Genomic DNA, 27113 nt, shown 5'->3' on the forward strand with positions numbered 1-27113 from the left:
ATAAATCCGCTTGCCCCATTTTACCCCATGGGCTCGTGAAGCCATAGAAATTTAAAGCTTGAATATGCGATAACTTAGCAAGTAAAGGTCCAAGATATGTGCGGTCTTATGCAGAAACGTGTATTTTGAGTGCTTCGATAATTGCCTAGAACATTTGATTCTTGTAAAATGCAATTCACAAAAGCTAAGTATGAAAAGCCAATTTTTAAAGAAGTTTTAATGAATATGCCCTACAGTTCAGCACTCGATAAAAATAGAAATCTTATTTCTTCAGCAAATTTGCTTGTTTATACAATGTTTACAACTTTTCCGAAGAAACTATGTCTATATTTTTTAACACAAAAAAGTTTTTTTTTTAATTTCATTATAGTAGGCAATGACGAACTTTTGACAGTTTTAGATTAAGGGGGATATTCATACGAACAAAAGTGCTATAGACCAAAAATGATCAAATGAAAGCAAAAGATACTGGGAAAAAAGTTCCACTTTTCGCCCTTTTGGACCACTGTGCAGCGGCGCAGTGACGTTTTTCCTGACGTTTTTGAGCTTATATATCTTCGGAGAAGTTTCCTAAAAGAGTGCTCTGCATCTGTTGACATGTTCATACAATTAGATATTAAGGGGATTATACATTTGAAAAAATTAACTTTTTATAGCAACTAGATAGCATGTTCATGTGTTCGGCAAAGTTGTAGAGCTTTGAATTTCATTAAACTTTGCTGAAGTTACTAAGTATCTGCATCATATGCTTTGCGAGATATAATTGACTTTCTGTCATGACCCCCTTAAAATCAGTTTATTAAACTTTTTGTACACAAAACCTCATCTAACAGGACTCACGGATGTTCTTTACATGACCAGAATCCAGAAGGAACGTTCCAGCTCTGTACATTCGGACAGCCATTCAAGCGATGGAGCTTGGTAAGTTGTGATTTACGGAGATTTCTTTCAAGACAAAACATAGCATTTTATTGTCTTTTTATTCCAATATAATCAATAAGTGAGCAACCATATAATGGTTTCTTTAAAGGCCAACATTTACAAACTATTATGCCATACAAAAAGATATACACAGTACAATTAGCTACTTGCTAGAATGACTAAACTTTTGGCTTAGTACGTTTAACACCTATTTCCTACATTAGAGCTTAGAAAGAAAAATATACACTGTTCTCAGTCTACGAATTCCGAATGCACAACATGCACGCAGGTAAACAGAAACGGACAACCACAGTTTAGATTTGCGTCACCACATCCGTACAGACGGTAGTCGTCGAACTCCGGTAGCTGCTGCGAGAATCCAGCTGGCCGGAGACGGAAAATATTTCCGGATCCTTCAACTTGTTATCAGCGTTGTCCGACAGTTGGGAACCGTTTTTAAGATTGTCAAAAAGCTGGCTGTAGGTTGAAGAAAAAAAAAATGGGGAAAGAAAAGTAAGTTAAACTCTCCGACGAGCGGTGAGGGGTTGAATAAATACCGTTTTCTTCGGCTAATGTATGCTATCAGTGTGATCAGGATGATACAGGCGGCAAGAATTCCCATTCCGACTGCGGCCAGTGTGATCTCCGGGTGAGCTTCGCCGTCCATCGATACCATCGGAACTTTTGGACAAAGAAAAGAGTAAAAAATCCAGTATTAAAACATTTGTTGTTCGATGCATTGTTGTTGTTGGATGTCCCTGGGCTTACTGGTCAGGGGACAAAACGTTACGAAAACCAATAGAAAGAACGGCTGGATTATGCGTTATATCAATGTCCAAGGTTGTATATCGGCAGGGAAGGAGGAACTCGTGCGAACGCTGAGGGCAGACTAGGTTAGGAGCGGCTTACGACAGTGTCTGATCCGTCTGAATTCTGGCTTTCCAACACAGGTTATAAGGATTCCAAACGATTCAGGCATTCTGAAATATTGGGCGAACTAACGCGCTGTACAATGCCTTCAAGCAATGGGAATCTGTGAAGTCAGCATGACAGCAGTATAATATTGGTTGAACATGAGCTTGTTATCCAATAGCACTCCAAGAGATTCGGTGAAATGTTATAACCACACATTTGGCAATATTTATTGTGTGCTTACTTCTAGATAGATTTTTAGATAGTCGACATGTAAATGACAATCATAGCAATGTCCGTGAAGTACAAGGCGAATAGCGAAGGCCACAGGTTACTGCCTTGTGGAACACCAGAAGTATTCCTGAATACGCGTGAAACTGAGGAATCCAGCTTGACACGTAAAGTACGGCCTGTAAGATACGAGCTCAACCATGAAGACAGTCTATCATATACACCCAGTTTAGAGAGCTCGTGCAAAAGTATTCGGTGATCTACCGCGTCAAAAGCGGCCTTATTATCCGTGCACACAGCGTCAATTTGAGTTCCAGCTTCAAATCCATTAAGTTCGTCGTCACAGAACGACCTGGCATAAAACCATGCTGGTCAATTGATATATAGTTTTTGATGCTGTTTAGTTTCAATTTACGCAGTTTGCTATTACTCTACTAGTACTTCATAATTAATACAACTATAGTTTAGAGGCGCAACGCCGAAACTGAAAGTTGGAACTGGAACTTCAACGGGATGTGCCAGTGTAGGTAAGAATAAATCGAGTGAAGGATGAGGAAAAAACAGGAAGTAGCGGAGAAATGGCCCGATGAACAGGGGGCTCATGTTCAGGAAGGCAGTAAACGAGGTCCAGTGTTCTTTCGAGGTTATTACGCAGTGGCTGAACTTGTTTCAAATTCAAGAATTCAAAGCCATCGTCCACAGCAGCGCTAGCATCAGGAAGCGGGAGAGAATTATCGTGCTGTACTCTATCCCTATCCTTTGAACCAAAAAATTTACGGTTCGTTATGATTACCTCAAATGAGAACTCTTTCGTCTGAAGATCCTTTGTCGTGTAATGCACGGATTGAGAGGATATGCTCGGCGATAAACTTGACAACCTTACTTCTGTCAGGTGGGATGTAAACCGCAACACGCAAAAATTTCATTTCTTTGATGATAGCAGAAAAACACACTTGATCTAGACAATTTACAAACTACTTATGTCACTATTCTTTGAGCTACGATCACTACGCTACACGTTGACCAGCTGAAGGGAATCGATCTAAGCGTAATAGAGAAGATTCTTATTAATTGGCGAATAACGCTTATTAAACCAATATAAAAAAAACTGTATCCATAGGAATAACCTGTCGATGAGATGAAGGAGAAATGCACAAGATTATAAGAAATAAAACTTAAAAATTGCAGTCAACACTGAAATAAAAAAAAGCAAAGCCTAGGTGCTACATGCCGTTATCGAAACTTGACCTTCTGTTTTTATCCGACAGACTTCGCAGCCAGCTGTTAGAGTGCAGGACAATTGCAGGGTCATTGCTACGATCCTAATGACTCTAACAGCCTCTCCCAGTTGCGATTCGAGCATACGACGACTGGCTTATTAGGCCAGCATCATACCTCGGGGTCAACCTGGGGAGGCAAACACTAAACTATCGAACAGAAAAACGAGGGAGAATTTGGCCAACTATTGACGAGCGCGGAATAAGTTGACCACGATTCTGAGACGGAAAAGCGCCAGAAGGACAGGACAGAAACTGTGAAGAGCTATAACAACTGCATAGTTAACCTAGGAGTGTCTACAAACGATAACAGCGTGCCGGCATCCGATCTTAAAGAGATCCGTCGAGAAATCGGTCAGCTGAAGAATAATAGAGCCGTCGGAAAAGACCGACTGCCGGCAGAACTCTACAAAATGACCAAGAACCGCTAGCAACGGCACTTCACTGGATAACTTCAAGGATTTCGGAGCAGAAACTACCGGAGCAGGAGATGGAAGGTATGGTTTGTCCCATGTACAAAAAGGGCGATCGGCTAGATTGATGTAATTACCGCGGCATTACGCTGGACAACGCAGCCTGCAAGGTGCTCTCCCAGATTCTGTCGCGTCCTCTATCGCCAATAGCATGAGAATTCCTAGGGCAGTACCGAACGGGTTTTATGAGGGCCTGTGTATTACTAGAAACCTTGGGACGGCGGAGATTACCTACGCCAGACTAAAAACAGAAGCTAGCAGGATTGTGTTACAAATCAATGTATCAAAAACCAAATATTTGGTATGAAGACGCTCCAGAGAAAACATCGCTTGCCTCCCACGGATAGCGACTATTGATGGCGATGAATTGAAAATGGTTGATAAGTTCGTATCATCGTATATTTAGGATTTTTGGTTACCGCCGATAATAATACGTGTAAAGCGATTCAACGAGCCATTCAAGCTGCAAGTCGAGCCTACTTTTCCCTACGCAAGACGCTTCGATCAGTTTGGTAGTCGCCTACGGACTTGAGACAGCACATTTACTTACGGAAGACATATGTGCACACTTGCCTTTCTTTCGCTCAGATACGAAAGGTGTGGCGGACTATTTTTGGCGGAGTACAAACGGATAGCGGAGAGTGGCGTAGGCGTATGAATTACCAGTTGCAGGCACTACTTGGAGAGATTCCCATCGTACACCTGACGAAAGTTGGGAGATGCCGGACGACTGTGCAGTGAAATCCGTTCTCGTCAATAATTCCACCGGCGCGGCACCAGGAATAGAGGGGCCCAACGTGCAAGATGGCCCGACCAGGTTGGAGCCGACTTGAGTTTGTCGAGACGCTCAACGAATTGGCGACGAGTGGACCAGGACCGAGTACAGTGGAAAAGAATTCTTGATACGCCAAGAGCCACCCCGGCTCTCGGCTGGCAGAAGTAAGTAACGGATCTAGACCAACTTTCAAATGGAATTCTTGGGCTTGTCTTAAATGCGGCGGAGACGAAAATCTACGACACTTGAAAATAGAGAAAAAATGCTAACCCACTAGGACTAGAGCAATATCGAGATGTGGCCTCAAACTGTCTTGCACTGTATGGCAAGCGAATGAGCTATTAAACTTCCTGCCTCCCGATTATCTCGTCTCGACGATCGTAAGTGTGAGACTTTCGGACGCACACACGCCATTAAATTTAATGTCTATTTGTTTTTATTTTCTTCGATAACTGGCAGGGCAGCAGGCTTGGCATTCGAATCGGAAATAAAAGTTGAACACGCAAAAATCCGGATACATACAAGACAAAATGTCACCAGTTATTTATTTTACGAGTAAATTTTTGCAAATTTCAATAAATTACGTTTAGAATGTATGTGTGGTAGCTCTTTTCAAACGCAACCCGTCTTCGGGTTGTTATCGATAGAAACGGCGAATGGTGCAAAAATGAAGCAACATCTGACGGCAAAGAAGCTCTACGGGAATTTGGCTAACAAAATACTATTGTGTCGGTATGGACACAATAAGTAAGGTCGTTTTCGGCCAAATTCCTGCACATGAGCAGCCCGGAAGATGGCGTGCGCCTGAACACGAACTGCGTGATAAGAAGTCCCTCATTTGGTCAGCAATCTGCCTGCAGCTGTGGACTGAAAAGTAATTTCTGGAACTATGAGCGAGGAAAGTTATCCAAAAAGGTGTCTTCAGAAGGGGTTAATCTTTACCGTCCCCGACATAAAAAAGTATAAGGGTCCATGCCTAGTGGCACGGGCGCAGGCTTGAAGTAGGACTACGAATGTAGCGCAATTCGTCTCCCAATGCTAAAGCCGGTGATTTTTGTATGAATTTCATATATAGATGCTCAAGTTGCGCATTAAAGAATTGTGTTCTTACATGTGAGAAATTCATAATTTCAACTCTTCAGCTAATTTATATGGTGGACCTGAAAAGGTCCGTTCATTAATCTCTAATTCTCAAATTTCTGACTCGTAGTGTCCATTGTCAACTTTCGTCCTTCAGATGGGCTTAGTAATGTCCGTTAATCGTTCGATTAATTCAACTAATCGAATAACACAAGAAATATTCGAATAATTTTTAATCGAATAATGCCAGCACGAGTAGTTGAATTATTCGAATAGTTCAATCAGTACGTATAATCCCCGAATAATGCTCGGTAATCGTTCATAATCGTTCGATTAATCGGATTATGCAAAGAAATATGCGAATATTTCTAATCGAAGACCACTATAGACCTTTCCAGTTATGTGTGTATTGGTGCTTGAAAATGAGGCAAACAACAACAGTAAACAAAAGAGATGCATTCCTTTGTCACCAAGGTACAGAATGAGTTTCGTCTTCCACTGGCTTAAATACCAGCAAATTTTCAAAATATGTGCTTGAATTTGGAACAGGATGAAAAATTTGACCGAAATATGTGCCCTGCAGTGTGGCAATCGGAGAAACACAACTAGTAATCGCTATTTTTCGGTTTGTTCCTCCAGCATCAGCTGTTCCCCAAAATGAGGTAAACATCATGTATATACACGCGTATTTCGTGTTCGCTAGTGTGGGTGCTTGAGCTGTCAGAAAGCTCTCTAGCACGAATAGTTGAATTAATCGATTAGTGCAGACAAGGCTCACCGATTAATCGGTAATCGAATAATTGAAAATTTCGGACATCACTATTCCCACCAATTTAAACCCTTTGCTTCCGCGACCAAGCAGCTTATTGTCAATTGCAAGTAAAATCGTACCATCCAAAGAGCGATATCGCTCATAAAGTGCTATTTTGCATTAAATCGTTTCGATCTTCGGCGCACTTTTTCGTTATCTTCCAAGCAATAAGTGCGCCGAAGAGACCGAAACGATTTAAGCTAAAATAGTACTTTTATGAGCGATTGCGCACTTATTGACTGGACAATTTTCCTTGAGTTAGTAATTAGCGCCAATATAAACAATAAACATACACCAGACCTCGGATATAAAATCGCTGACACGCGATATGAAATCATAACACTTTCTCCGAATCAATATCAATCCCAACCACGATGATGTCACCCAGTCGACCAGTCACCAGCAGAGAGCATTTCCAGACATAAACATAAACATCCGTCGGACCACCCAGAAGCAGCATCAGCAGAAAGCCAGCATAAACACCCGCATTGTTCCCACGATCAGAATTACTAACCAGAACTAACCTCGTAGGTTAAGAACAAATTGTATTTTAGTCTTAATCGATTCGTCAATAAAAGAGGAGCAAGCTCCCAAAATTATTTTTTTTTTAGATTTCTCCCTAAGAGAATTCTTAACTGGCGCCCGAATAGGGACCAGTGTGTGTAAGTAAGTTAAAGTGTGAAAAGTGCAGTGAAACCACCAAGTAGAGTTGCCACGTAAGAGTTCGCGACCGCTTGGAAAACCATCTTGCACCAGGTAGCGGAACTGAAAGAGGATTTCCGCATCTGTCATCTTTAACCAAATCCAGTCTTACCGCAACAAGCAGCCGTACGAATTAGGTCCTTAGTATCCAGGACAGCTAAAAACTCGTATCTGGAAAAAAGGAAACTACCGGTCGTACTGGGACGACGGAAAGACACACGCTGGTTCCACCTCGACCTAGGTTTCGATTGCAACCCGGCAATTGGTCGAGCTCGGAGATAATAGGATCCGGTAACAACCCAAACACGCGCTCCAAGTGTTCCTGATTCCAACCGTTAGAGGGCCCGGAACTGGACAACACGTATCCCGCAGTCTTGAGGAATCCCCCCAGGATGTTTGGAATTTATTTGTAAGTACATTAACAAAAAATTTAATTCCAGAATATACAAGAAAGGTAATAAATAAAAGTGAATTGATATTAAAGCAAGAAAGTGAAAAGTGTTAGATATTAAGTGAAACCATTTAAGTAAGTTAATCTGGATAATCTCGTAGAATTGTTCAGTTTATTAAATTTAAATAATAATTCAAACAACATGGCACAAAATCAGATGGTGGAAGAAATTTTAAATAGGCTTGCCGCTCTTGAGGCAGCAAATGCTCCTCAGGCGACCCCAAATTACAGTGACCCTCCATTATACCTTAATAATCCGGATGGATCCCCAGTAAATCCGGAGTCTTTTGAAAAAATCCCAGATTTGGTGAAAGATTTGCCACACTTCACCGGAGAGCCAGGCGAATTGAACAATTGGCTTTGTGATGTTGATGGTCTGGTGAAACTTTACCAGACTAACGCAGCACATACCGTTGACCAACACAATAGATTCCATATGGTGTGCAAAACAATACGCAGAAAAATTAGGGGTGAAGCAAACGACGCATTGGTTGCTTCAAATGTGGGCATAAATTGGAACGTTATTAAAAAAACACTATTAACCTACTACGGAGAAAAACGCGACTTAGAAACACTTGATTACCAGCTGATGAGTGTACAGCAGAAGAGCGACTCATTGGAGGTATACTTCGATAGGGTAAATAGATTGTTATCCTTGATCGCAAACCAGATAAAAACCGACGAGAGGTTTACGCATCCCGAAGCTTCAAAGGCATTAATTGAGACATACAACAAGAAAGCCATTGACGCGTTTATTAGAGGTCTCGATGGAGACGTCTATAAATTTATCCGTAATTACGAACCTACATCTTTGGCAGCAGCATATAGCTATTGCATAGCATTCCAAAACGTGGAATGTAGGAAAATGTTAACCAGGCCCAGACATCATGAGGTGGCTGTACCGCCAAGAAATTTGATTCCACTCGGTCCACCGAGATTACCACCAAGAATTGCACAACCGTTCGCACAAAGAAGAGATAACATAGGATTTAGACCACCACCATTGTTCCCAAATAGACCACAACCAAATTTTCAACAAAACAATTTCAGACCTCCGCCTCAGTATAACAACTTTAGACAGGGACAGATGCCACAGCAATTTTTCCAACCCAGAATTCCACAAAAGAATCCTTTCAGACCCCCACCAGAACCTATGGATGTAGATCCATCCATCAGGACAAATCAAATAAATTACGGTAATAGACCCCAGAATCCGCTAAAGAGACCAAGACTATTTAATGTGGGTACTAAACAATATGAAGATCCACATAATGACGTACAGATTAGCGGGCAGGAAGAGTATTATCCGTCAGAAGACGAGGAGTATTATCCTGAAGAGACTAGTACCTATCAACGGTACATGAGACAGATTGAAATTCAGGAGCAAGCAGCACCTGAAAATGATGCAGAGAATCCTGCAGAACTTAATTTTTTAGAATGAAGTCCGCATTACCATATTTTCTTTATTATGGTAAGGCTAAAGAACCATTAAAAATTTTAATTGACACAGGTTCAAATAAGAACTTTATTCACCCTAAACATACTCGCATTTCGCATAACGTTAAACAGCCCTTTCACGTGTCTTCAGTGGGTGGAGACATAAAGGTCGAAAAATATTCGGTAGGAAGGTTGTTTTCACCTTGTTCAGATGTCGAAGTTAAATTCTTCCATTTGAAAGAACTAAAATCTTTTGACGCCATCGTAGGACACGATACCTTGAAGGAACTTAAGGCAGTCATAGACACTTCGAACGAGAGACTGATTTTGGAGAATCAGTTTGTAATTCCGTTACTCCAGTATAAATTACAGGAAGTAAATAAAATTAACATTAGAGATGATCATTTGGACAATAGTCAGAGAAGCGAACTAAGCAAAATTCTCAAAGAGTTTCAAGATTTATTCCAACCCCCAGATCAGAAGTTGCCATTCACAACAAAAATAAAAGCTGACATCAGGACAACTGATGGAAATGCTGTCTACAGCAAGTCATACCCATACCCACAGGCATTGAAGTCAGAAGTTAATAGGCAGATAGAAAAATTATTACACGACGGTATCATTAGACCTTCACGTTCACCTTATAACTCTCCAGTGTGGATAGTTCCAAAAAAATTGGACGCTTCAAATGAAAAGAAATACAGAATGGTGATCGATTACAGAAAATTAAACGCAAAAACAATTAGCGACAGGTATCCCATTCCGGATACTTCCGCGGTTTTGTCAAACTTAGGAGCCAATAAATTTTTTACGACGTTGGATTTGGCTTCAGGATTTCACCAAATTCCGATGTCTGAGAGAGATATTGAAAAAACAGCTTTCTCAGTTAATAATGGGAAGTACGAGTTTGTTCGTCTCCCGTTTGGATTGAAAAATGCTCCATCTATTTTTCAAAGAGTGATGGACGATGTTCTTAGAGAACATATTGGAAAAATCTGTCACGTATACATAGACGATATAATCATTTTCGGTAAAACGTTCGAAGAACACTTGAGAAATTTGAAGATAGTGTTCGAAACATTAAGAAAAGCTAATTTTAAAATACAGCCCGACAAATCAGAGTTTTTGAGAACCGAGGTTGAGTTTCTTGGATTTATTGTTTCAGAGGAAGGCTTAAAACCCAATATGAAGAAAGTAGAGTGTATTCGGAAATATCCAGAGCCAAAGAACCTTAAAGACCTGCGAGCTTTTCTCGGACTCTCTGGGTATTACAGACGTTTTGTGAGGGACTATGCTAAAATTGCGAAACCCCTTACGAAGCTCTTAAGAGGGGAGGATGGCCACCGCCAAATACCGAAGAACCAGTCAAAAAACCATGCGATTAAGCTGGATGAAGAAGCGATCAATTCATTTAATACACTTAAAGATATATTGACCTCTAATGATGTTCTAGCTTTTCCAGATTTTGAGAAGCCGTTTATCCTCACTACGGATGCATCGGATGTAGCACTAGGAGCCGTGCTGTCGCAGCAGTTCCATGATGGAGAACGACCAATAACTTTTATTTCTCGAACTCTTTCCAGCACAGAAGAAAATTACGCAACAAACGAGAGGGAGATGCTTGGTGTCGTGTGGGCACTTCACAATTTAAGGAACTTTATATACGGAGCAAAACTGAAGATTTACACTGATCATCTTCCACTTACATTTACACTATCACCAAAAAATAACAATGCCAAACTGAAGCGTTGGAAATCATTCCTTGAGGAACATGACTATGAGATGTTCTACAAACCGGGAAAGTCCAACGTGGTGGCTGACGCACTTTCACGCATTCAAATTAACTCATTAACAGTAACACAGCACTCTGCAGAAGACGATGACAGTTCGTACATACCATCTACCGAAGCCCCAGTTAACGTGTTCCATAACCAATTGATTTTTCTGATCGGACCGAATTCATCTTATGAATTTAACGTTCCTTTTGAGAGGTTTAACAGACACATATTTGTGGAGCCCGTATTCACTCCCGACTTTTTGAAAGACAAATTACAAAGATTTTTGAATCCTAGAGTTTTAAATGGAATATTTACAGACGAACCTACTATGGGAATAATCCAAGAAATATATAAAACAAACTATAATCCAAAGATTGTTAGAGCAAGATTCTCTCAGCTAAGGGTTGAGGATCTTGAGGATGAGGAACGCCAGCTTGACGAAATTAAAGACATTCACAATTTTGCACATCGCAGTGCAAAGGAGAATTCATTACAATTGATTGAACGATTCTTTTTCCCAGGAATGCATAAACTTATCCAGAAATACGTCAGAACTTGTGAAATATGTAAGACGGAAAAATATGAACGACAACCCCAGAAATTTATTCCAGTTAAAACACCCATTCCTAAGTATCCAGGCGATATAGTGCACCTTGACATATTCTTATACAACGCGAATAACCTTTTCATATCCTCTTTAGATAAATTTTCCAAATATCTCAAGATTCGACCAATTAAATCAAAAGCAATTTCCGATGTAAAAGACGTCCTTTTGCAACTCCTTTACGATTGGGATCTACCAGCCCACATCGTCATTGACAATGAGAGTTCTTTCGTCTCAAACGTTGTAGAGCAGATGATTTTAAATTTAGGTGTACAGATCTTTAAAACACCAGTAAATCGTTCCGAAACTAATGGTCAGGTTGAACGATGCCATTCTACAATAAGAGAAATTGCCAGATGTGTTAAAGCACTCAATCCGGAAATGTCAGTAAAAACGCTCATACAAGAAGCAACTCATAAGTACAATAATACCATACATTCATTTATAGGGAATACTCCAAAAAATATTTATATAGGAGATCATAGAGATAACGCAACACACGAAGAAATTGCCGCAATACGAAACAAAAACAATGAAAAAGTACTTAAGCTTTTTAAAGACAGGGACGAGAGCATTATACCAAAGACATATCAACCATATAACATAGATTCTTACGCATACGAAAAAACACATTCCAATAATAAACGAAAAAGTAGATATAATATTGTAAAAATAAAAGAAGACCACAATACCTACATTATAGATTCAAATAACAGAAAAATTCACAAATGTAACTTACGCAAAAATCCAAATGAATAATTATTTTGCTTGTGTCTTTTCAGACTCGCCATCTGCGTGTCTATAGTACAGGCATCGATACAAATTCATGACCTAACGAACAACCCATTGGCAATTGTACCACTCGGAAAAGCGAAGATAAAAACAGGACACATACGTATTATCCACCCTATTGATCTTATTCAGATTGGAAATACCATATCTAATATTAATCATGATATTCAAAATAACCCTTCTACTAACCCATTATATGAATTAATCCAAATTAAAAATTATAAGTTATATCAAACATTTATGAAAATTAAACCTTTTATGATAAGACAAAAAAGATGGGATACAATCGGGACAGTTTGGAAGTGGATCGCAGGAAGCCCAGATGCCGAGGATCTTCGAATGATCAACTCTTCTATGAATTCCCTTATTCATCAGAACAACAAACAGGTGCTCATCAACGAAGCTATCGACAAACGTATTCAAGAAATAACAGACATCACTAATCAAGTTTTAAGAATTGAAAACGAACGGACCAAAAATCATTCCATAGAAATTAACCAACTGATAGTTCTATCTAATTTAGATTCATTGCAGAACCAAGTAGAAACACTAGAAGAAGCAATACTTATGGCCAAACATGGTATTCCGAGCAGTAAAATATTATCAATGAAAGACTTCACGAAAATATCCGCCTTTCTACAAACTCACGACGTCCAGATTACTTCATTCGAGGAATTATTGTCACAATCTCAGGCACAGGTAATGCTGAATAACACCCACATTATCTATATGTTAAAAGTACCACAGGTATCAATCGCATCTTTTGAATATGACTACATGGATTCAATAATCAAGTCAATGAAACGGATATCACTTAGCAAAAATTACATCCTTAGAAACAACACACACGTGTATGAGATGAGTCAGCCCTGTGAAGAACAAAACAACTATTTTCTTTGCGAAGCGCGTCAACTAGAGAGTGTGAACGATTGTATATATAAACTAACAACAGGCAAGCATTCCGATTGTACCTTCGAAAAGGTGTATTCAGGAGGACTTATAAAGCGAATCAGTGATGGAACCGTTCTTGTAAATGATGCCTTGGTGGAAGTCTCATCAAATTGTACTAATTCCAGTCAAACGCTGAATGGATCGTTTCTGATACAGTTTACCCAGTGTGATCTTCACATCAACGGAGAGCTTTACGCTAATTACGAAACCACTATACCTGGAAGAGCATATTACCCAACTACAGGATTACGAGCCAACGAGATACAGATAATAGATGCACCACCTGCGGAATATCTTAAAAATTTAACCATCGAACATCGAGAAAAACTACAGTCACTCAACCTACAAAATCATTCATTAAATTGGAAGCTTAACCTTTTTGGATCATTTGGATTATCTACGGTAATTCTAATAATAAGCTCAGTTGCAGTCTTTTGGTACCTTTTCAGACATAAGCCGAAGACCAACGTTACAGTAAAATTTGATAAAGCAGATGAAGTCATCACTATGAACGATTTGGATTCGTCATCAATTATCCGGAATAAACCAGTCACCACCGATTCAATGGAACTATCAGATGAGAGAAAGAAAGAACTTCAAGCCTTTTTTGACGCACCGACACCATTACGCCCCATCCATTCGTAAACTTTGAGGACAAAGTTATTTAAGAAGGGAGGAGTTAGTAATTAGCGCCAATATAAACAATAAACATACACCAGACCTCGGATATAAAATCGCTGACACGCGATATGAAATCATAACACTTTCTCCGAATCAATATCAATCCCAACCACGATGATGTCACCCAGTCGACCAGTCACCAGCAGAGAGCATTTCCAGACATAAACATAAACATCCGTCGGACCACCCAGAAGCAGCATCAGCAGAAAGCCAGCATAAACACCCGCATTGTTCCCACGATCAGAATTACTAACCAGAACTAACCTCGTAGGTTAAGAACAAATTGTATTTTAGTCTTAATCGATTCGTCAATAAAAGAGGAGCAAGCTCCCAAAATTATTTTTTTTTTAGATTTCTCCCTAAGAGAATTCTTAACTCTTGCAATTGACAATAATAGATCGATGTTTCAAATCCAACACGGTCGGCGTAATTTCCACTCCACACCAAACAATAATCGGCTGCTGCCGAGTTTTACCACCTTTGCCGTGTCCGGATCCGGACAGGGAGATAAAGTCGTAACTCTCATTATTATTTGTAACCCAAACAACGCGAAAATGATGCCGTTCGCAAAATCAATTCAACTGCTTCATATACTTATTCAGTAGTTCTTAAAAGAACTGATTGTTTTCTAGCAGCTGTTAATAATACAAATCGAAGAAATTTACTGCTTGGCAGCAGCTTTTTTCGGACCGCATTCTCCGTTAGAACTTCTTTTGGCTTTGGAGTTTTCGAAGCCTTTGCTATGGTCTTTATTGACTTAGTAATCTTGCTTCTCGCTAGCAAGTTTGGTAGGCGAACGAACCGGAAGCGCCAGTTCTTTGTTTGGACCAGCTTTCTCTTGTTGAAAACTAACTTCAAAGCCTTTTTCACGAATGTGTCCAACTTTGAAACGTCACAATTGTAGCTGGCGGCGATATACTTCTAGACGGCTTGCAACGAAGATCCGTTGACTCTTCGGTTTATTGGCGTCTCGCTTAGTGAATTTGGATGTCTTCGTTGCCGTATTCCGGGGAAGTAGCAACAGCTGAAGCTCAACGATTTTCGAACGGATTCTATAGAGCGTAAATTAAATACAATCAAACTTTGATTCAAAGGAAATTTAATCCACAGCTCTTCTCCTATATATTTCTGTCATCCGTGTTAGGGAAGCATTGGCGTGGGAAGGCAAAAATAAGATTAAAGCAACGTCATGAGTTAGAAGACCGCATGGTGAGTCACCACATATTTATCGTTTTATAGATCAAATCAGAAGAAATTCTTCATGATTTAAAGAATCAGCGACATTTGGAAATTTAATTAAAGAAATTTAGTATGCAGAAAATTTTCATCTCTTCATAAACAAATTCGTTCGTCCTAAAAAGGACGTGTTGTGGTAAATTATGTGGTTGAAAATCCGGCCAGCAGAATGGCTTGAATGTTTGAAACAACACCTCCCAGGGCAATGGTGACAATGGCTACCGGACAGAGCATTTTCCATCCGCTGCGCTGCGTTTCACCAGTTTGCCGAGTCCAGTGAGGGAAATTGCAACTTTCTGCTGTCTGTTCTGCTTCTGCACCGTACCAATGCCAATGCAAAAATGATGCCGTTCGCCGACTTACTTCTGATTATATACCAGAGCAAATGGCAGCAAGTTGTAACAAAGGCGGATCAACGTAGGGCAGAGAATCATAGACACGAAAGAAAGGCGGTACAACGAAACCGTACTCCGTACATTGTTTGAACACAGGGATGGCACGGCAACGAGCATGGCAGACGTGCACTCACAGTTGTGTTTGTCTTAATACAGTTTAAACATGTAATTTCTGACGGGCTCATACTTCGAACGCTCATACTAAACTGCCAACATCACTTTAAAATGTGAGAAAAATCAATTTAACTGCTTCGTATACTTTTATTCAGTAGTTCTTAAAAGAACTGATTGTTTTCTACCAGATATTAGTAATGCAAATCAACGAAATTTACATCTAGGCAGCAGTTTTTTTCGGGCACTTTCTCCGCTGGAACGACTTCCTTTGACTCTGGGGCTTTCGGTGCCTTTGCTACGGTTTTCATTGGCTTAGTAGATTTTTGTTCGGGGGCACCCGCATATTTACTCCAGTAGAACAGCTTTAATCGGAGCCGCCTTTGCAGCAGTTAGCAAAGATATTGTTTTCGTCCGTTTTATCAACCTTGAACAAATCGGAAGCGCCTGTTCTTTTTGTTTGGACCGGCTTTTCGACAGCTAATTTCAAAACCTTTTTCACAAATGTGTCCAACCTTGGAACGTCACAATTGTGGCTAGCGGCGATTTACTTCTAACGGCTTGCAGCGAGGATCCATTGATTTTACTGGGTATTGATAGCAGCAAAAACCATATCGTTCGCTGGCGGGCGAGTCGGTGGCTTCTTCGGATTGTTGGCGTCTTGCTTGGTGAATTTGAATGTCTTCGATGCCTTATTCCGAGCAAGCAACACCCACTGAAGCTCAACAATTTTCGAGCGGATTCTATAGAGCGTAAATACAATCAAAACCCATAGCTCATCTCGTATATATTTCTGTCATCTGTGCTAGGGAAGCATTGGCATGGGAAGGCAAAAACATAAAAATAATGAAATAATGAATATAGTCTAATATTTTCTCAATTATTAAACGTCTGTTTGGGAAACATGGAATCTATTGTATTGTTATGGATTTTTTGAAAAATTTCCAATCGATTGATACCAATATCTCTAGAATCTGTTGACGGATGACTGAGTTATAAGCGTGCAAACCATAACCACTTTTCGTTACATGTTCCCTTTTCGTTTTTCTAAAGTGCACCCCAATATAGAAATCAAAGAAGTAGTCCTACTTCAAAATGAAGGTACTTTCAGTTACACTTTTGGCTCTATCTCCACTGATTTTCAATCGATTTTTATGCAACTAGTCTTAATAGAACCATATTAGATTGGCCTTTAATGAAAAAATATGCTGGTGAATTATGGTTCCATGGGTGCAAGTGCTGTACTTTGTAAGAGGTTTATCCAAAGCAGACTGGATATTGCTTTTATCCAGGAGCCATTGACAAATAGAGCAAAAATATTAGGAATTGATACTAAATCGTGTAAGTTTATTTATGACGAAACACAGCAATCTCCTAGATCCGCTATTCTTTTCAATGGGAATATTAAAATACTACCCATTACAGAATTTATTAATCGTGACATTGTAGCGGCAGTAGTGGAAATTCCCACTACACGTGGAAAACAGAAATCTACGCTGCATCTGCATACTTTCCTGGGGATGTAGACGATGTGCCACCCCCGGAGGTTTCAGCTTTCATATCGTTCTGTAAATCACAGAACAAAGCGTATATCATATTACAGTATTATAATAATATAGATATCTGCAATAACGGTACTGATTACACATTTATGAACTCCATCAGACAGGAGGTTCTTGATCTAACACTTTGCAGTAACACTCTTTCGAAAAACATACAGAACTGGAATGTAAAGGGAAATATCCCTATCCGATCACAAACAAATCCTCTTTGAATATAAAGTGAACGACATCATCAAAGAAACTTTTAGAGATCCCAGGAAAACAGACTGGGATTCTTATTATTGCAAGTTAATAGAGGGGGGAAATTTCTTAGAAAAGAATATTAACACGTGTAGGGAGCTTGAAAACACATCTATTCAAGTAACCAACAGAATAATCAGAGCATATAACAGCAGTTGTCCAGTTAAGGTACGATCGACGAACAGGGACGTTCCATGGTGGAATACAAGATTGGAAAATCTAAGGAAACAAGCTCGAAAAATGTTCAATCGAGCAAAACGTGCTTCACAGTGGGATGAATACAGGAAAGCACTTACTCTGTATAGCAACGAAATAAGAAAATCTAAACGAAAAAACTGGAGGCACGTATGTGAAAATATTGAAAGTACTCCAGTTGGTTTCTAGATTACAAAAAGTTATGTCATCCGATCATACGAATGGATTGGGTACTTTGAAGAAAGACAACGGATGTTTTACTTCCAATGCTACCGAAACTTTGAATTTATTGATGCAAGTACACTTTCCGGGATCTTTACCAACCTTGAGCGGAGAAACTACTTCATTGGATTCATGTACTGAATCAGAAAAGACCAGTATAGCAGCTTCCAATGAACAAAATTGTTGAAATGAATTACCGCACCAATTTGTCGTTCAGTGTAGCAGGGAAACTGTTATACGGTTCCAGCAGAATGCCGGCTGTCAACATAACGTCAGCTGTCAAACGACTCCAGCTGTCAGACGACGCCAGCTGTCATAAACAACTCACTATTGTAGGATCATGTGTTTATAGAATTATAAGTATTGTTTCCATATCAATCGCTATTATAATGTAACCAAGAATCATGACCTCGATACATGTTACCAATAAACTTTACCTTTTACTCAGGCTAGATAAATAGTAGTGTTTCTATTAATCTACCTAGGTCCAACAGGTTATAGGCCCAGCCAACCTCAAGATCATCTAGTGGAGACTAGAGTTTTTGTGGATTAGGGTTACTAATCCTAGGAAGAAATTCCTTTATTTAAAAAGCTAACCAGTAGTCAGCTGGTAGAGCAGACCCAGTAGGTAACTGGCAGTTCACGAATCCAGTAGTAAACTGGAAATCCACACACCCAGTCGTTAACTGGAGATACCGGCGCACCTAGCGGCAACTGACGGAAAAGCAGCCAACCGGTGAAAGAGGTTCAATCTGGATAGTTCCTGTGGTAGATACTGGTCTGAAGCAGAGAGTATATAAGTAAGTATTATAATAAGCATCATATGTGTGAGTGACCTTTGGCTTCTCCGCAAACTGACTGACGATCATCGAGTATTCTTATGTATACACCCGTCGTGATCGGTCGCACATCTAAGTAAGCTAGCACAAGTGGCGACGAGGAAGAAAACGTGGTCCGCGTTAGCAAATAATTACCTGGTGATTGAAAGTATATTCTTAATTCAAGTGTTTTAAGTGCTATGTAAATGTGCATCGGAATAATTTTTATGCAGGCAATGTTGTGAAATTTGCTGCTTGAGTGTTCAGTTATAGGAAGCCAGAAAATGAAAGCCGCAATTGTAATATTAGAAAGGTGGTATCGGAAGAGATGTGTGTCGGAAAAAAATGAATGCGAGAGGAAAAATGCGTTAAATTTGTGCGAATCACGTGTGAGATAAATGAAAAGAATTGTTTGTGGAATTGCATGTCGAAAAATCTCCATCTTGAATATAGTGGCGTGATCAGAAAAATGAGTCGCAAGTGCTCACACACACAGCATATTGTATATGGGATGTGTGTGATAACCGGTTGTTGAAGGTTTGCACGGTATGTGATGGGAGGTGTGTATTTTGTGGCAGTTGCTTCAATTTTTGATAATTGTTTGTATCGTATGTCGAAGAACCGTGTTCGCTATTATTGGATATTGCTTGTAGTTGTGTCCAGCTTTTGCATGCTCGTGGCATTCACGTCAACGAAGTTCCCATCATTGCTACTGCTCGGAATACAGGTATGTAGATGAAAGCATGAGTGTGGGTTATATTGGTGTTTATTTTTGTAAATATTGGATGTGATATAGATGAACGTTAATCATATGAAATGGTAATGTACGTGTAGAGTGTGCTCAGGAATTCATTTTCGTTTCTCCCATCCTGCTAAATACGGCCAGGTTTTTCAGATTTATGTGATTAAATTCACTGGCAATGCAATGATCTGTAAGCATTTTGCTTGTGATTCAATTCACTGTGCATGGGTTATATTTGCGTAACAAAGGAGATTAAATTCTCTGTTGGAAATTGAGATTAAATTCTCTGTTTGAATGTGTAGTAAAGCGGTTAAATTCGCTGCACTGTTTATAATTCACATACACCAGCTATCCCAATATTGCCTGGATAAAAGAAAAATAGAGAGTGCGAGTGAAGTGAATGAATATATATATTATTTTTTATGTATAGGAAAATGGAGGAACAACAAATCGTGCAAAGTGTATCGTTTTTCAGTCCAGCGTCGTATAATTTACCGCAATTTAAATTTGCACATCTTCCGTCTTCCGAGATCAGAAATGCGTGGTCAGCTTGGATTCGATGGTTCGAAAATGTTATGACAGCAACAAATATCAATGATGGACAAAGTCGGAAAGCTCAGTTGCTGGCTATGGGTGGGCCTGAGCTACAGGCGGTATTCTATGGAATTCCAGAGGCAGACGTCCTTACTCTGTTGCGAAAGATAAGCTAAATGACCATTTTTCCCCAAAGCAACACGAATGTTTCGAGCGCTATCAATTCTGGTCTATGATTCCGGAAAATGAAGAACCGATAGAAAAGTTTTTGCTGCGTATCCAACAAAAAGCGGACAAATGTACCTTTGGTAAAACTGAGCTAGAATGCAGACAACTTGCAGTTGTTGACAAAATTATTCAAAATGCATCAGAAGATTTGAGAAGAAAACTTTTGGAAAAGGATTGTTTGACTTTAAATGAAGCATCAAAAATTGTAAATGCGTACCAATCGGTTAAATATCAGGCTGCTCAAATGACGACTAGGCCCAGTAGTCTCTCCGAGGTCAACCAGCTGGTTGTGACAAATAAGCGAGTACCATTTTATAAAGATTCTGGATTACCAGCATACAAAGCCAGATGTTCTCGTTGCGGGCGATGGAAGCATAGCGAAAATGAAAAATGCCCGGCTTTGGGTAGATCATGTCATCTGTGTAGAAATGTGGGTCATTTTCAATCAATGTGCAAGAAAAATAGAAACGAAAAGCGAAAGCTCTCTCCAATGAAAGGTCAACGAACATATAATCCAAAGCGATTTAGAAATGTAATGAACATTGAATCTCAAGAGGAAGGTTCAGAGCAAGAGGATGTTTCCGTGTACAAAATTGATAGCGGTAATGACGAATATCTCACTTGCCGAGTTGGAGGAGTCGAAATCGAGATGCTTATTGATTCCGGCTCTACGCATAGTATGATAGACGACACCACATGGGAGCTTTTGAAGCTGAGAGGGGTGAAAATACATTCAGAACGATTTGATCACTCAAAACGGTTCTTCGCTTACGGCAGAGTTCCTTTAAAGTTATTAACTGTTTTCGATGCAGCTTTAGAAGTTTCTGATGGTAACGAAACTATTACAACCAAAAGTACCTTTTATGTGATCAAAGGCGGTCAACAACCTCTACTAGGAAAAGTTACTGCTAGTCAACTCGGACTGTTGCGCATTGGATTTCCGAGTTCTTCGCAGAATCATGTAAATCAAATTAAAATCGTGAAGCCATTCCCCAAAATTAAAGGGTTTAAACTAGTCCTGCCAGTTGATCGCACCGTTCCTCCTGTAATTCAACCATTGCGCCGTTGTCCAATTCCGATACTCAATCAGGTGAAAGATAAACTAGACGAGCTGGAACAAATGAGTATTATTGAGCGTGTGACAAAACCTACTTCTTGGGTATCCCCACTGGTTCCTATTTTGAAAGACAATGGGGAACTAAGATTATGTGTTGATATGAGACGGGCAAACCAGGCCATCCAGAGATTAAACCACCCTTTGCCGGTTTTTGAAGATATACTCCCTAAATTTAGCAGAGCTTGTTTGTTTTCCACTTTAGATATCAAGCAAGCTTTCCACCAGGTAGAGCTGGCAGAAGAGAGCAGGGATATTACGACGTTTATCACGAATTGGGGCTTATATCGGTATACGAGGCTTCTATTTGGCGTCAACTATGCTCCGGAATTCTTTCAGAACCTAATGGAATCTATCTTGGCTGAGTGTTATAATACTGTTGTTTTTATAGACGACATTGTGATATGGGGACAAACCGAAAAGCAGCATGAGAAGCGGTCAAGAAAACGTTGCAAGTGTTGAATAACTATGGTATTTTGCTCAACATGCAAAAGTGTAAGTTCAAACAACCAGAAATAGACTTTCTAGGTCACAGGCTTACCCAAAACGGTGTTCTTCCTTCGGATGCAAAAGTAAAATCGCTTTTGCAGTGCCGACCACCGCGTACGAAAGATGAACTTCGCAGTTTTCTGGGACTTGTGACTTATGTCTCCAGATTTATTCCAGACCTTGCTACAAACAGCAACCCGTTAAGAGATCTTTTAAAACACTCGAGTAACTTTAAATGGGAGGTTGAGCACCAACAATCATTTGAACTTTTGAAGAAGAAAATTGGATCGGTACAATGCCTGGGATATTACGATCCAAAGGATCAGACAGTCCTAGTAACTGATGCATCAGGGGTAGGACTTGGTGCAGTTTTGGTGCAGTTTAAAGAACATCAGCCACGTGTTATCAGCTATGCTTCACGTAGTTTGACAGATACTGAAAAACGTTATCCGCCAATAGAAAAAGAGGCACTGGCAATTGTTTGGGCCGTAGAAAAGTTTAAAATCTACCTATTGGGAATATCATTCGTTCTGGAAACCGATCATCGTCCCTTAGAGGTTTTATTTACTACAAAATCTCGTCCTACGGCTCGGATCGAGAGATGGTTGCTCAGACTGCAGGCTTTTAGATTCACCGTTGTCTATAGAAGAGGTTCTTCAAACATAGCTGATTGCTTATCACGCATGGCTTCTCATGTGTATGATGAAAACTCACAAGATGAAAGTAGCATTTATATTCATCATGTAGCTTCTTCACTGGCACTTCTATCGAACGAACCTTCAAATAATGATAATTATGACGATGAAACGGAATTTGCTATAAGATCCATCCAAGAAACTGCAGCAATTGATATCTCTGAAGTTATTGAGGCTAGTGGCAAGGACAGTGAAATGCAAGCCATCCAAAGTGCCATTATGGATGGAAATTGGTCATCAGAAACGGTCAAACCGTATGCAGCGTTTCGTAATGAACTTTCTCATGCTAATGGATTAATAATACGTGGTACCAAGTTGGTTATCCCATCAATTTTGCGTGAGCGAATGTTATTGCTTGCCCATGAGGGTCATCCAGGACAATCTTGTATGAAAAGACGACTGAGAGACCGATGTTGGTGGCCGAACATGGATCAAGACGCAATTAAAATATGTAATTTGTGTGAGGGCTGCCGTCTGGTCCAGATTCCTGACCCTCCAGAGCCAATGCAACGTCGCCCGCTCCCAGATAAGCCGTGGATCGACCTGGCAATTGATTTTCTTGGACCAATGCCAAATAGTGAGTATATTTTAGTGGTGGTCGATTACTTTAGCAGATATGTTGAATTGGAGGTCATGGCTAGTATTACCGCCAAGGAAACCATAAAGCGATTGACCCGAATTTTTCGTGTGTGGGGTGTACCACGAACTATAACACTCGATAACGCGAAGCAATTTGTATCAACCGAGTTTGGGGAGTTCTGTAGAACGAAAGGAATCTATCTTAACCACACTTCGCCGTATTGGCCGCAAGCCAATGGCGAAGTAGAGCGCCAAAATCGTTCTCTGCTAAAAAGATTAAAGATAGCTAACGCACTCTATGGTAATTGGAAAGCTGAAATGGATCAATATTTGGAAATGTACAATAATACACCTCATTCTACTACGGGTAGAGCTCCTAGTGAATTGCTACAAAACCATAAGGTACGACATAAGTTTCCAGATTTTGAAGATGTGGCATCATCAGTTCCTAGCAGCGAATATTCTGATCGAGATGCAGTATCAAAACTACTTGGAAAAGAGCGGGAAGATCATAGGCGCCAGGCTAAATTCAGTAACATTTGTGAAGGGGATAAAGTACTCATGAGAAACTTACATCCTCAAAATAAGCTCTCAACCAGCTTCTTACCAGAGAAGTTTCAGGTTGAAGAGCGAAATGGTTCAAACGTTCGCGTCAAATCTGTTGATACGGGTAAGTCATATGACCGAAATGTGTCACATCTTAAGAAATTACCGGAATCGCTTGATGAAGTTACTGAATCCCCTAAAGCTTCTCCAGCAAAGAAGGTTCGTCGATCCGGTAGGATTCCCAAACAGCCTACCAAGTTAAACTTATAGATTACAAAATACCTTTCAATGAATAGACTTTTTAACATTGTACTTAGCCGTGGTAATCGTAAATAAATACTATAAAATACATTTTACTATAAATTCAATTTAATGGAAAAGGGAGATGTGGTAGATACTGGTCTGAAGCAGAGAGTATATAAGTAAGTATTATAATAAGCATCATATGTGTGAGTGACCTTTGGCTTCTCCGCAAACTGACTGACGATCATCGAGTATTCTTATGTATACACCCGTCGTGATCGGTCGCACATCTAAGTAAGCTAGCACAGTTCCCGTGCTCAATTTACTTGCGGGACTTCAGGTTTTTTGACCCTGGTGCAGTACTGCTGCTGAACGTGATATTTTCGGTGGTTAACCGGATGGTTCCCGAATTCATTTTACTTGCGGGACGTTACATCTTTTGATTCGACTGCAGCAAAACTGCAGAACGTGATATTGTCCGTAGTTAACCGGATGGTTCCCGAGTTCGATTTACTCGTGGGACATCGGACACATTGGACGTGATATTTTCGGTGGTTAACCGGATAATTCCTGAGTACGATTTACTCGTGGGACATCGGACACTTTGGACGTGATATTTTCGGTGGTTAACTGGATAATTCCTGAGCTCACTTTACTCGCGGGACGTCAGACCCTTTGATCCTGTTGCAGCAAAACTGCTGAACGTGTCTTCGGTGGTTAATCGAATGGTTCCAGAGTATAATTTACTTACGGGACTTTACATCTTTTGATCCGATTGCAGCAATACTACTGTATGTTATACTTTCGGTGGTTAACCCGGTAATTCTCTGCATACTTCGATTCTGCCAACATGGCGGATAGGAACAACAGCGGCAGCGGTCGACGGAACGGTGGCTACGAGAGGGGCACTCTCGAGTTCACATTGCCGTTGACTGCAGTACGAGGCTTCGATCGGGTAACAATCTTCGATGGCAAACGAGCCACCTTTCCAGCCTGGAAGTGGTGTGTGGAGCATCGTCTGGCAAAAATGCAGCTGATACACACACTGCTGCGTACGCCGATGGAGGAAACGTTCTATAAACCAGTAGAGGGAGCTACTCCTGAGCAGGAGGCAGCAAGAAAGAAAAAGCTGCAGAAGCGATTATTCGAAGACATTGAAGCCATGGATGAAATTATTATGCTGATCAACAACGAAGTGTTGAACAAGGTCATCGGTCTGGAATATGCAAAGGAAGTCATGGACGTTCTTGTAAAGACGTACCAGAAATCCGGTACTGCCGCAGTAGTAAATATGCGAGACCGTCTCTTTGGTATAAAGCATAAGAACTTACAAACACTTGAAAAGATATTTGAAGAGTACGATTTAGTGCTAAGGGAGCTGGATTGTATGGGTGCCAATATCTCGCATGCAGAGAAGGTGCATGCCCTGCTAATTGCTATACCGACGAAGTACAAATTTATCAAGGGGTCACTAATGATCCAATCTCATGAAGAGCTCTGTAAGAAAACAATCGCCGAATTAAAGCAGGTATTCCTGGACGCAGAAGTTGATGAACCCGAAGAAGAGAAAAGTCACAACTTTGCATTGAAGTCTAAGAAGTTAACCAGCAGATGTTTCGTATGCAATGAAATTGGACACTATAAAAGTAATTGTCCACTGTTGCAAAAGTACAATGAAAAAGAAATACGTTTGCAGAACAAGACAGAAACCAAGAGAGCATACGTGATGAGAATTGACAGGAACATCAATAGGGGAAGCAAAATAATCAGAGCCATAGCAGATTCAGGAGCATGTGATCACAGAGCGAATGACGAGTCGCTGTCGGAAGAAGAGGAATTGCGTAAACCAATCAAGGAAACAACTGCAAAAGTTAATGGAAACCTTCGGGCTACGAAGCGTGTATCACTTTCGATAATTAAATCGAGTGAAGATAATATAAGGGTTACTTTTACGAACGAAAAGGTCATTTTCGAGAACGAAGTTGATACTTCGGGGAAGTTTGTCAATGGATTGAACAAACAAGAAATCTGCTCAGCATTGGATAGATATCAAGTGAGTCTTAATACTTGGCATAAAAGACTAGAGCACTTGACAAATCCGGGAAGAGAGATGCTAATCACGAAAGGAATGGCTGAGGGTATCAGCTGCAATTCAGAAGTGATAGAGATAGCAAATGAATGTAATGGTTGTTTGGCGGGGAAGCGGGTAGCCTTCGAATTTCAAAGCATGAAAAAGCCAATATCAAAGCAACCATTGGAATTGGTAAAATTCAGATATTTGCGGCAGCATAGAGCAGTAAACCTGACACTGTTATCGTTGTCTAATGAACGACTGTCGGGGGAAACCAAAAAGAAGGAAATGGTTGAGGGTATCAACTATACTTCAATGACAGATACAGCAGATCTACGTTTGGTAGGGAAGCAGGCAGCTTTCAAATTCCAAAGGCTGAGAAAGCTAAGATCGAAACGATCATTAGAATTGGCAAAATTCAGATGTTTACGGAAGTATGGCGCAGTAAACATGCGACAACTGTCAGCTTACAAACAATTGTCGATGAAAATGAAGAAAATCGATGTTCAAAAGAGGAAACGAATGGTTGAGGGAATCAACTGTACGTCAACAATAAATGCAGCAAATAAATGTAACGGTTGTTTGGCAGGGAAGCATGCAGCTTTTAAATTTCATTTTTGGAAACAGCCAAGACGAAACCGAATATTAGTATTACTGCATTTAAACATTTGTGGAAGCATAGAGCAGAAAACAAACGATGGTTATCGTTGTTTTGACACCTTTAGAGATGACTACATGCACTTTGTCAGATTCGATAATGTTGGGGAAGTCGAGAATTATGATCTTCGAAATGATCATATAGAGCTACAATCATTACGACGAAGAAAGAGAGATAAAAGACGACGGTTCTGGTATCAAGAATATACAGCCACTATGACTAAAGAGGGGATACCTCAAAGCATAGAAGAACTAAAGAAACTCGAAGACCGGCAAGAATGGAAGCGTGCTATTCAAGAAGAAATAGATTCGCTACATCAAGATAACATCTGGACAGTGGTCAACTGTGTTCCAAAAGGTGTAAAGACTGTCTATTCAAAATGGACATTCTCGGATGCATATGTAGACGATATTTTGCTCATTGCCAAGGTTATTGGTGATAGAATATGGATTAAGAAAAAGCTTGGAAGGTTATTCCAAATGGAAGATTTATTTAAAGGTAAGCATTTCCTGGATAAGGAAATAAATCGCGACTTTGAAAAACAGATGCTCGGGATTTT

The 27113-nt window shown here is 40.1% G+C and overlaps 1 protein-coding gene across 1 annotated transcript in view; it reads right to left on the bottom strand.

Annotated features, from left to right (window-relative positions):
- Positions 1–969: 969 nt before the first annotated feature.
- LOC128733090 (uncharacterized) overlaps positions 970–27113 on the bottom strand; it is a 67681-nt gene continuing 41537 nt past the window's right edge. Inside the window, exons 2-3 of the mRNA XM_053826696.1 lie at positions 1479–1602; positions 970–1398 (exon numbers count right to left, since the gene is read on the bottom strand). Of these exons, the coding sequence (XP_053682671.1) occupies positions 1236–1398; positions 1479–1602 (287 nt within the window). The 3' untranslated portion in view covers positions 970–1235. The remainder of the gene's footprint in view (positions 1399–1478; positions 1603–27113) is intronic.

The sequence above is a fragment of the Sabethes cyaneus genome, chromosome 1 (assembly GCF_943734655.1).
Source record: "Sabethes cyaneus chromosome 1, idSabCyanKW18_F2, whole genome shotgun sequence".
Taxonomy (NCBI): Eukaryota; Metazoa; Arthropoda; class Insecta; order Diptera; family Culicidae; genus Sabethes; species Sabethes cyaneus.